The sequence below is a fragment of the Chanodichthys erythropterus genome, chromosome 21 (genome assembly GCF_024489055.1).
Source record: "Chanodichthys erythropterus isolate Z2021 chromosome 21, ASM2448905v1, whole genome shotgun sequence".
Lineage (NCBI taxonomy): Eukaryota > Metazoa > Chordata > Actinopteri > Cypriniformes > Xenocyprididae > Chanodichthys > Chanodichthys erythropterus.
Window position 1 is genome coordinate 6,004,346 of NC_090241.1, and position 12,760 is coordinate 6,017,105.

Here is a 12,760-nt window from a genome sequence, read left to right on the forward strand (position 1 = left end):
ATGATCCCTTTAAGCTTTAAAGTGTTGCAAAATGAGCAAGGCTGCCCCCGCATGGTCATTTATATACTACAAGTGAATTTAAAGGTGAAGTGCAGGCTAGTTTCTACGCTTTCAGCGGCACCAAATGGTAAATATCTGTTCGTTTTTTAATGATAGAGGGAGGTTTTTTTGTTTTGTTTAGGAATTTTTTGTTTTGTTTAGGAATTAATTTATCTTACAAGCCTATAACATCAGTAACATTTCAACTTATTTTTGCAATATTTTGTTGATGTAGACATTACACCAATTTCTGGATAGACAGAAACTAATTATTTTGCCACAAATTTGTTTTTTGAAATATACACCCAATCCTTAAATGTGTAAATTAGTGGAAAGCTGCTGTTACCCTACTACCAGGATGAGCTGTAACAGTAAATGAGATGGGTTGTAACAATAATAGTTTTAAATTATGTACATAAATTTAATTTATCCCACCAAACCCCACTCACAACCCCAATTCATTATACTGTAGGGTGAATAATGAATGTATTCATTAAATGTCATTATTATCATTATTTTTATTGAAAAAAAAATAATGATAATAAATTGGGTTGCATTTTATTTTAGGGTGTCTTTGTTACAGTGTAATAATTACTGAGTGTTAATTACAGCATGTTCATGTTAGAGTTTAGTTCAGATTAGTTGTTTGTGGATATGTATTTACTGTACCTACTATAGTAGTAAGATGTGTAACAGGGACACTGTAAAATAAAGTGTTACCAACATTTGTAACATTCACCAATCTCCAATCAAAAAGAGACCCTTTCAAACCAGACCTTGGAAGAATAATGGATTTTAATATAAAGAATTAACTACGTACCTCACACACATCTATTTTTTTGTTGAGGTAACAGTAAATATTTCATGGTTTTGTCTTGTATTTAACCCTCTGATGCATGAATTATTAACCCAGTTTGAAGTTTCTTTTTACTTCAAAGGAATATAATCCCCAATCTTTTTAATTATGTATATTGAAAGATACATAAAGAATACTGGGTCCGTTGTTCTATAAATTGTATGGTTTGGACAGAGATTGACATTATTACAATTAAAGCGACTGTGGTTTGGATGTAACACCACAGTGCAAAATAGTTGAACTTAAACTGACACCTAGTGGTTTGGATGCAGCATCACATAAACGGGAACGTTTTCATTTACAGATGAAATGCATCATTCGCACTTATACAAGATTAAATTAATATGTGAGCGAAAGTGGCTAATATAACAGCGTGGTTACTGAGATAACAAGAGTAGCATTCGACTCTGACAAACCCCATTCGTCAAATAGGCTACAATAGAGTTTATTGTGTTGCTGATATCAATTTTCATCTCGTCAGTACATTATTTCAAACACGTTTCTAAAGCACTTTATTTTAGGGTGTCCTAGCTTTTTATAAATTACATCCCTGCTGAAAAATCCAGCTAATATCAGCCCTAAGCTGGCTGTCCGGTCTTAGCTGGTTTAAGTTGGAAATAGCTGGTCAAGCTGGTCTCCCAGCCTGGGTTAGCTGGTGTTTAGCTGGTTAAAGCTGGTTTCCCAGCCGCCCAGCTAACCAAAACCCCTCTAAAACCAGCTATGACCAGGCTGGGTGCCCAGCGAAAACCAGCCTGACCAGCTTAGGCTGTTTTAGCTGGATTTTCAGCAGGGATATTCTAGTAATAACTACATTATGCATAATTGCCTGCAACTAACGTTAAAGGTGCTACAGAGGATCTTTTCGTCGATTGAGAATCCAAAGACTATTAGTGAGTTTTTGAAATGAGCGCATGCGTAAGAACTGCCCCCTTCCTTCACAGCTCATTTCGAGGGAACGCCTCCCAAAACTCGTGCACGAGTATTCGAACATGAGTGTTTACCACCGGCATTCGCTGTATCGTGTTAGTGGATTCATTATGTCGGACTCACCGCAGGTAACTCATAATCTGCAGTTGTTACTCCTGTCTCCTGTGGAGTGTGGAAAGTTACTGGAGCGCGTAGCCGCGCACGTCTCGCACAAGGAACGTCACTGCAGTGATTGACAAGCCAGAGGGCCGATGATCGCGTAAACGATTGGCTGATGTTTTTAAGGCCCTACCTGGTGCACAGATGATGTATATTAATATTATTCCTTTTAATGCACCTAATAAATAGTCTTTTATCAGTTAGTAAAGACAGTTTCAAGTAATATTGCAAAAATGTATAAAACAAAACATCCTCTTTAGCACCTTTAAATCAGAGGCCTACAGGTAACTGCAGTATATGCTTTCCATTGGGAGAACCCACTGTAAATACAGTATACATACAGTAATTACTGTAACACTGAGATTTGTATATGCTTGATGTTAACTGCATGAATATAATTTTTAAATATTTTCTTTTTATATTTGCATTTAAAACACAATAGTTCTTTAATAACTGATTAGATGACAGATGCACCCATGTACAAATGATACAGATCACGTCATATCCAAGATGAAAAATTGTCAGCTTTATTATGAACAACATTCCAGAGTTAAACAAGTGAAATACCTGCTAGAATTATTTTTTATTTTTATTTACACATATCTGAGATCTGAACGCTGACAGCAGAAACTACTCTTCAGAAATCAACAACATCCATTTTTAATTGACTAATTTGAGTAAACACCTGGTCTGATATGATTCAGATGATAACTTATTACATACTAAATCTGATGATGTCGAATGTAAAAATCAGAGGGTTGGGATTTGGAGGCAGTGCCGACTACCAGGATTTAGGTTTAGATTAGTTTTTTTTTTTTTTTTGAGCCTGACAGGAATAAAGGGACCGTTCTCCTCTGCTGTGTATCTATTATGGCAATGTCAAAAATATTATGTACAAATTTAAAATGATACAGAATAATACATTTAAATCTTTAGTTACAAGTACAGTTATGAGCATTGTGACGATTGTGATATTGCACAACTTGCCGTCATTGCGATACTATTTGTTGGAAAAGTGCAGAATACTTTGTACAGAACACTGAACTGGTTGACAGAACTGAAAGAAAATAATAAATGTGCCACGCCTAATAGCTGTAAAAATAAGACACTTGGGGAAAAAAACCCTTCCAAAAATAAAATCTCAGTAAAAGAAAATATACACAGTGTGCAAATGACTTGGCATAAACAGACAGGGAAAAAAGGGAGAGCCCCATTTTAAAACAGTCTGTTGCGCGTAATGGAGCATGTTGATGGAAAAGGACGACGTTAAGATCCATACACATCCACACGAAATTCACTAACAATTTCATCTCAGTTTCCTCTCTATACAACACAATCTTTTTTTAATTATTAGCAATATAATATATTTTCTCGAACTTCCTTTTTTTCTATTGTTTTTTTTTCTTCCCCATATCGACTATGGGAGGTGATGTTGCACCATTTTTCGCAGCGTGCATCTTTAGTCCTCAACTGTACGGCAGAAGGGGAAGGGGTGGGACTTCCTGTTCTGACCAACCAACAGTAGCTTAACAGGAGGTTGAGTGGCATGTCTTGGCATGCTTTCCCAGAGTAGGCTGGTGAAACTGAAGGGTGAATGCGAGTAGTGGTTTTATTCTGAGGCGTTGAGGGGGCGTGGCTTTACCGAGTCGAGGATAGCACGTGACCCGGTACCCAGCCCTCTGCAGCAGGTGATTGGCTGTTTGCAGGTCGGTAAACCAGGCACATGTTCTGCTGATTGGACGCCAGGATCTGCACCTTCTCACCGACCACCACGCAGATCTCATCCTCCTTCACGGCATTGTAATCCTGCGTGACTAGCACTGAAGACAGGCCGTTACACTCCCCCTCGTCCAGCTCCTGGAGGACAAAACCACACACACAAATGAACACATTAGACAAAAGAGACATTTTCATCATGAATACAGTACCAGTGTATACTGAATACACTATTAAAAATCTAAATTTATTGCTGTTAAACATATTTAAAAAGTTATTTTAAATTGTGATATTTCTGTTTTTACTGTCATTTTAATCAAATAAATGCAGTTTTGGTGAACATTCGAGATATCTTTAAAGAACATAAAAAATATAGCTGCGAGCAGCAAATATCGGGGTTCAAGCGCATTTAAAGGGATAGTTCACCCAAAAATGAAAATTTGATGTTTATCTGCTTACCCCCAGGGCATCCAAGATGTAGGTGACTTTGTTTCTTCAGTAGAACACAAATGATGATTTTTAACTCAAACCGTAGCCATCTGTCAGTCTATTCATGCGAGTGAATGGTAACACAATTTATAAGAGTCAAAAAATATTAATAGACAAATCCAAATTAAACCCTGCGGCTCATGACGACACATTGATGTCCTAAGACACGAAACGATCGGTTTGTGTGAGAAACCGAACATTATTTATATACTTTTTTACCTCTAAAACACCACTATGTCCAACTGCGTTCAGCACTCGCTTAGTGAGGTCTGATCGCGCTCTGACAACGGCAGTGATGACGCCTCACTAAACAGACCTCACTAAACGAGTGCTGAATGCAGTTGGACATAGATCGTTTCGTGTCTTAGGACATCAATGTGTCATCACGAGCCGCAGGGTTTAATTTGGATTTGTCTATGCATATTTTTTGACTATAAATTGTTACCATTCACTCGCATTATAAGACTGACAGACGGCAACGGTTGGAGTTAAAAATCATCATTTGTGTTCTACTGAAGAAACAAAGTCACCTACATCTTGGATGCCCTGGGGGTAAGCAGATAAACATCAAATTTTGGGTGAACTATCCCTTTAAGCACATGGATAAAAAGGTATAATGTTTTAAAGCAACACTATGGAACATTTTCTCACGGTTCCCCCATGTGGTTGATAAGCACAATTGTCTGTTACCAGTGTCGTAAATACTGTCATTGTATAAGCTTCCCCGTGGGCAGCACAGTTTGTTGACTAAGCTGACGGAACCGGCGAATGCAGAAACCTCGTTTGGAAACCATGTCCTCTGACCAGGTAAAGTAGCCTGTGTTACACTATGTTCTACAAATATCATTACATAGTTTTTTTAATTGTTACTCCAGAATTGAAAAGTACAATGACAAAAAGAACAGTAGTACGTTAGCCTAGTTTTTTTGCTCGCATTGTCCATATGTAGCATTGTTTGCAAAGGGTGTAATTTGTATAATAGAATAAAATGTTGTCCACAAGGTTTTGAGACTTGCATATTAGATCGTTTCGAGACATTATTTTAAGGTTGAAAAACTACATAGTGTAATTACATAATCTCCAATATGTAACAAACGGTTTGATGGACAGCGGCGGTCCTAGAGGCAAAGTTGCTCAGAATGAGGAGTTCTACCATGTGGTATGAATGTCGTGGGCGTGTGTTAAAAAATTTGCAGGATACACAATCCTTTATGCACGTGAAAAATGTGAAGGTGCCCCCGAGTGGCCGATTTCTTTCAAATTTCTCACAGGCCTCTAGGGGTGTGAGTCAGTGTTAATTTTGACAGCAAATTTTGATTTAGTTTTAGTCGTAATCTTTTGACTAAAATGCCATTTAGTGTTTAGTCATATTTTAGTCATCGGAAATTGTTTTAGTTTTAGTCTAGTTTTAGTCGACTAAATATCATAAGATTTTAGTCGACTAAATCTACAGTAGATTTAGTCGACTAAAATCGAATCTAGTTAGAGAAATGCTTAATGCATTACAATTTAACAATACACAGATCCTATACACTGATATAGGCACATCTGATATTCCCCAAACTGTTTATGTTCACCCAACTGTACTTTGCTCCCCAAAGCAGACGGTTTTTGACCGTTCAAGTGCAAAAAGACACAAAAGAGCAAAATTCTGTACTTTTCAGGGATTGACACACTTTTCATTGAGGTACTATTATAGTTTTCGTTTAAAATTTTTATTAGATTTGATTTTTAGTTTTTCTGCTTTCATTGTAATTTTAGTTAAAAGTTTTAGTATTTTTTGTGTGTTTATGTCTTTTAGTTTTGCTTTTAAATGTCTATAAGTTTTTATTTCTGTTTGTTATTTTAATACCTCAGGTTAAGCTAAAGCTTAGAAACTAGATGAAATAAAATAAGTTTACATTTTTATATATTTATTTTTAGTTCAGTTAATGTTTATTTTAAGTAATGAAGATTTCTTTGGTTTTAGGTTTAGTTAACTATAATAACCCTTATACTTGTAAAATATATTGAATAATGTGTCCAATAATGTTCTTAGTCTTTCCTTCCTGTGACAGAAGATACAGTAGTTTACTATGAATTAAATAGAAATTAAATTAAATACAGTTTGTGTAGACAAAATAACAATAATGACCAGGAAAAACTAATAATTATAAACCATCCCGAAATACGCCGTGACTTTTATTCTGAAACGTCTGCAGTCTGCACTGTAGCCTATTGTAGTAGCAGGCTACTCATGAGGGTGATAAATATGCATTTTTACAACCGCCTAAAACATTGTACTATATAAACATTGTGTAGTAAACATTGCCATAATTCATCAACATTAGCTTATAAGCAATCGCTTGGCATAAATGTGCGCTATTCATTAATTGTAAAGCAGTCTGAAGTGCTTCTGCAGCACGAGCCTGTAGAGTGCGCAACGGCGCCGCTTTTTCCCGCGGTTAGATCAGCACATTACACTTCAAATCTTCCACACAGCAGTCCTGACTGGATATCTTCCCAAATCGTCCCTCTCTTTCATTTTCGTCTCGTTTTTGTTTGTTGACGAAAATTAGAGTAGATTTTAGTCATAGTTTTAGTCATTCAAAACGCAGTTTTGTGTAGTCATCGTCTCGTTTTCGTCCGTGAAAAAATGTCGTTGACGAAAATTATGACGAAAATTATTCGTCAACGAAATGAACACTGGTGTGAGTCAAACAGGTCAGGGGAGTTTCATTCCGATCGCCCTCCGTTAACCTTGTCTGATAGCTGCTCAAACTTAATTGGCCAATGGCGGACAAGTTTTTTGAGATGCGCTAATGTCCTCATAGACCGTCATGGCACCTTGGACGAAGACAATGCATGCAAAGTCAATCTAAATTAGAATGGTGAAATAGTGATAACCATTTTCATGTTTTTTTTTCCCCTGTTATAGTGCCACCAAGTGGCCATTTTTTCACGTGACCACAAAATGAGCTCCTACATAGGTGTGCTGACTTAGGTGAAAGTATCTCATTCCATTCACGAGTTACAGCCATTTTAGTAAAAATGTCTCTGCCCACTTTGAATGTTTTTGTGGCCCTTAGGGACAGTGAATCAAAACTATTTTTTGATAATTATTGACAATCAGACTCCAGAGAATCTTGCAGCACTGGTTTGGTTCTGACAGGGCCAAAAACCTAGGACTAGGTTTTTCAAAAAATCCAAAATACCTAATAAAAAATTTGACAGAACGACGAGTGAATCTGAGGCATGCATTCCAACGCTATAAGACACTTGAGCCCACGTCTAACGGTTTAAGAGTTATGAGCGATTTCAAACTTTTCACCACCGTAGCGCCCCCGTTAGGCTGATCGGGGCGAGCCTTGGTGACGTTGTAGACGCTGTGAGTACTACCAGCCCTCAAAGTTTCAAGTCTCAACGAATAAGGGTTTGGTCTGTCTGATCACTTTTAGGCGAGAATGCTGATCCTTGGAAATTTTAACAATTACAATAGGGTTTCAGCGCTATGCACCTGAACCCCTAAAAATCTTAGTTATTCCAAACTTGTAGTGTTTGCAAAATAAATATGTTGGATTTAACAGATGTCCTTCTTCATACAGCCGAGGGCTTCAGGACAAATCAGAACAAAAGTCTGTTCCTCACTGTCTCCGTCTGTGCCAACCTTGACCTGCCACTGGCACGGGAAATAAATAGCTGGGTGAAAAGCTTAGCTTTGAGACATTTAAAAATAAAAAGTAGCAAGCGGCTCCTCCAGTCTGGTATTCAGTGACAGTGTGATTTATTAGGGACACAGAACGCAGGGTGTGCCAAGGCCAAGCTACAAGCTCACCAGAGAGAGAGAGAGACTGCAGAGAGAAGAAAGAGAACAAGAAAGACTGAAAGCGAGAAATCGGAACGGAAGAAAGAGACCCTGCAGAGAGGAGAAACAGGTACGGAACACGGGCAGAGCCGGAAAACTAGGCCATTCTCCCCACTAAGAATAACTAGCTGGCACCTCTCCTCCCCTCCAAGACAATTAGACTGGAACATCACGGCACTGCAGCGCGGACACATTCAGTTCAGTGAGGAGACGCATCCGCAGACTGCAGAGACTAGTGTACTGTCAACTAATTATGTTTAATTACATCTATCTGGCCTAGATGAGACGCTAATTAAAATGGTCTGGGTAACTAATTGATTTAGTTAGATAATACACAATCCTATTTAAGCACAGAATTAAGATAATTGGTCTCCTGTCACACAGGTTGTTTAGGGTGCTTTCACATTAGAGCTTTTGGTGTGGACGTCAGAGTTCAGATCGTTTGGTAGATGTGAGTGTGATGAGAAATGGCCTGTGGCAGGGGTTTTAAACTGTTTGATGCTAAAGACCACTAAATATGATGATCCCCTTACTAAAATATAAAGCAGCAACACTACCATTCAAAAGCCTGAGGTCAGTGTAATAATTGCAAATAAAAACTGTTCATTTAAACTTCCTATTCATCAAAGAATCCTGAAAACAAATATGGTTTTCACAAAAATATGAAGCAGCACAACTGTTTTCAACATTGATAATAAGAAGAAATGTTTCTTAAGCAGCAAATCAGCATATCAGAAGGATTTCTGAAGGATCATGTGACACTGAAGACTGGAGTAATGATGCTGAAAATTCAGCTTTGCCAACACAGGAATAAATTAAGAGGCTTCTTTCAAAAACATTTTTGAAAACTTTTTGAACAGTAGTGTACATATTTTTCAGGCATTAAAACCTATTTATACTGTGAAAAATAAAATTAATATAAATATGTGAAAAAAAACTATACTAAAATACTATATTTATTAGGTTGAGGCCTTTTTTTTCTTCTAAGAATTTGTGATTAATCTTATGATTTCTGACCAGTGTTTAGAAATAATAATGTAATAATGTAAACAAAAAATTGTAATAATAAATCAGTAATAATGCCAAATTTGGTAGATTTAAAAATATTTTATATTTTACTTATTTAAAGTTGTATTTAGTTGTTGTATTCAATATAAAGTTGTAATAATAACATTAGGCCTATCTAAAGCCACTTTTTGTTTATTCAATGCTTTCATCTGCGACAATAATGTCTTAAAATATCTTCATTTGGGTCCCTTTCTTCAGCAAACATTGCTATGTGATCAATTTGAAAAATTAATTGCCATATTAATTAAATGATTTGCTTTCAAAACTGCCAACTTCTAGTTAGTTTACGTGTGTAATATTTTCAATCATGCTCACCTCCTCTGCATGCGTATTGGGCTTGTGGGCGGGGCTTCCATTGGGGGCGGTGTTGGGTTTGAGGGGGGTGGAGGGGTGAGAGGATGAGGAACGGCTGCTATTGGACAGCTGCCTGGTCAAAGAACCTACACTCTCTTTCTTGTGGTATTCCTGTGGGTTCTGGAGAGCTGATCAGAAACACATAGGCAGCAGGTTATAAATGATCCCGGGAATAAAAATGAAATGAAAATGTGTGAAAAATGAAAGAAACAGCATTGAGAATTGCCTACCAAGGTCTACCAAGACACCAAATTCCACCCCCCGAACCCTTTTAAGCTGCGCTCACCAGTGAGGAAGTTGATCTGCATGTCCAGTAGTTTTTGGATGCTCTGCACCCACTCTTTCTTGATGTCAATGTTAGCAGCCTGTAGCGTCAGTCTTTCAGACGAGCCACGACATAACAGCACAAATTTACAGGGGTCGCTTTCCACATGTTCCTCCATGCTCAAGTAGCTTACCTGCAAAGGTCAACATAAAAAAAAGTAGCATAACATAATAAAAGACTTGTTTATTTACTCAACTTGGATCAACTTGTGCTGAATGTACCTTGATGCTCTTTTTAAACTGGTACCCCGGTGTTGACGACCCTTTCCGGAGCAGCTCGCTGAAGATGACGATCTGTTCGAAGAGGAACACTCTGCGCTCTTTACTGCGGGACAGAACGCCAGAGTCCTGCTCTGTCACAAAGAATGTGTCCTGCTGCAATAACTTTCCCTGAGCTGTCAACTTCCCCTGTGCAAAGAAGCATAAGCAATCCTACACTGTAAAAAAGTCTGTAAAAATAGGGCACAATGTACTGAATAGATATGAGGGAATTTGTTTTTACCTGTATTTTGAATTATAGATTGCATTTTGTTTTAGGGTTAACATAAATTTCCATAAAATTACTGGACAATGTCCTGCAGAAAATGACATTTTCTGTTTTTATTTTTTACAGTGTAAGCAATAGCAATATTCCAAGCACTTCTGTTTCTGTGATTTTCTAGACCTGCGTTTTTTGGAGCAGTTGTACAACGTATTTAGCTGTAATGTGTACATGGCATGTGTGTCTTTTATGTCATCTTTAGGTAACAGTTTACTCTTTTTGAGTGCAATATTTGCAATTCGACATAAAATAACTGCAGTTTTCTGTACCAACTATTTGGAACTTCATTAGTTTGTTAGTCTATTATGTTCAAAACAGTTCAGTTTAGTTGACAGACGCTATATTTTTATCATTTTTTGTTTCTAAAAATCTATATGGTGAATGTGATTTCACAAAGTACGTGTTCCTGGAACAACATTCCAATCAACCAATCAGATTTGAGGGACAAGTTTACAATTTATGTCAAGTCTAAGCTTACAACCAGGTTTAGGAATCAGGCCTATATATAACACCTGTGCAGGCGTCCAATTGGGACATAACGCCCCACAGCGTGGACATCTGACGTAGACGTGTATGGCTTAGAGTGGGACATCCAAGCTGAGAAATGGGACGCCCATGCCAGGATTTGGACACCATGATAAGACGTTCTTTAACCAGCCATATTGCTGGAACGGCGTGGCGCAAATTTCTGAAAACTGGCTCGATATGACTGGCCCCGAAGTCCGGGGTGGTCATTGTGGTGATTTAGGGTTTGCAGGCGTCCAGCTTGAGAAGGCTGACCAGGGCTCACTATGGTCATTGTGTGATCTCAGATTTGACTGCAATGGATTGCTGGAAGTCTCGACTTTGAGATTTTAAGCTCTCTGGATCTCTGAGGTCCAGGAGGGTCAACAGCTGATGCCTAAGGTGCCTTTGGGCATGTTGAAAATTCAAATTTGACCACAATGGACTGACGGATCCGATATTGGGTGACCAGTGGCATGGGTTCTCTGGAACTTTGACCAGGTGTATCTTGGGAACCAAGCTGAGATGGGGCTCTATACTCTGGGCTTAGGTGCTTCTACATCAGTGTTATTCATCATTTCCCTCTGATTTTAGGGATGAGTTATGGGTAGGGTTAGGTTTAGGGGTAGTGATTAGGTTAGGACAAAATTTTCAGACAGGAATGTTGCTCCAAGATTAACAAAATATGTTGATCCAGGAACTTACTTGGCAAAATCACTGTGACCACATATACACTTTTGCAGCAATATTTACATAATGTATAAAAAAATTTATTCTAAAATAGTCAATGAAAGTCACATTTTACTAATGGATTTCTGTTGGAAATAAAGTATGTTATTGTTACTATTACTGTATGTTACTGAAGTCTAGCTTTAAAGCTCACAGCTGATTGGTCCGTTGTTAGTGAATATTCTGAGGTGACGTATGCTTTGGCACTTCTAGTTTATCTAGAGATTCAAGCTGTCACCATGTTTCCAATATACACCTGATGTTCAAATTATAATAGTACTCTATTATTATACCATTAGATGCATCATGCTGCTTTGAAAAAATTATATCTGTCACAGTCAATTTGAAGCATTTATTGCTTCTGGCAGTCATCCAAATGCAATTCACCTTAGCAATTACATTTGTAATTATAATAATTACAGTTACAATAAATAGCAATTTGCAGTTTATTAACTTCAGTTCCATGAAGTGTTTCTGTGCTCGGTGAGAGGTGAGTTTACCTCGTAGCCCTGCAGTCGTCCAAGATTCATCATGTCGTTACACTGTTTGGGCACCAGGGACATCAGCTCAACTGCTTTCTTCAGGACAGAAATGACAGGCCAGCAATGTCAATACATGACTGGACACTTCAAACAGAAGCGTATGAGGCGCAAAGAAATTTTAATTTAGGTTCATACAGAATTGCCTAGGTCACCTACCTCTAACTCTTTACAGTCCAGACCTGCTTTAGTGCTGTACTTCAAAAAGTCCTTCAAATATCAAATAAAACAAAGACAAGACAATTAAAATACGATAATAATTTGACCATACAGCAATGTTGTTATTGCTAACTAAAACAAAAAATACATTTTAAAAAAAATCATGTTTATTTAAATCAAATAAACTTTAACAAATTATAAAAAAAAACATTATTTCAGTTAACATAATTTACATTTAGTTTAAGTTGAAGCACTGAAATTACTAAAACTGAAATAAAGAAATTAAAAAACTAAAAACAACATTTTAATATTAGTATTAAAGGTGCCATCAAAAGTTTTTTTTAAAGATGTAATATAAGTCTAAGGTGTCTCCTGAATGTGTCTGTGAATTTTCAGCTCAAAATACCCCATAGATTTTTTTTAAATCATTTTTTTAACTGCCTATTTTGGGGCATAATTAGAAATGCACCGATTCAGCACACGGCCCCTTTAAATCGTGTGCTCTCCGCCCC

General features: G+C 37.4%; 1 protein-coding gene across 3 annotated transcripts in view; it reads right to left on the reverse strand.

Annotated features, from left to right (window-relative positions):
• Window positions 1–2,509: 2,509 nt before the first annotated feature.
• kalrnb (kalirin RhoGEF kinase b) overlaps window positions 2,510–12,760 on the reverse strand; it is a 116,022-nt gene continuing 105,771 nt past the window's right edge. For all 3 annotated transcript variants that reach the window (XM_067372564.1, XM_067372565.1, XM_067372566.1), the window contains 6 exons: window positions 12,249–12,299; window positions 12,051–12,128; window positions 9,999–10,184; window positions 9,739–9,910; window positions 9,414–9,580; window positions 2,510–3,838 (listed from right to left, as the gene is read on the reverse strand). In XM_067372564.1, coding sequence (XP_067228665.1) covers window positions 3,620–3,838; window positions 9,414–9,580; window positions 9,739–9,910; window positions 9,999–10,184; window positions 12,051–12,128; window positions 12,249–12,299 — 873 coding nt within the window. In that variant the 3' untranslated portion in view covers window positions 2,510–3,619. The remainder of the gene's footprint in view (window positions 3,839–9,413; window positions 9,581–9,738; window positions 9,911–9,998; window positions 10,185–12,050; window positions 12,129–12,248; window positions 12,300–12,760) is intronic.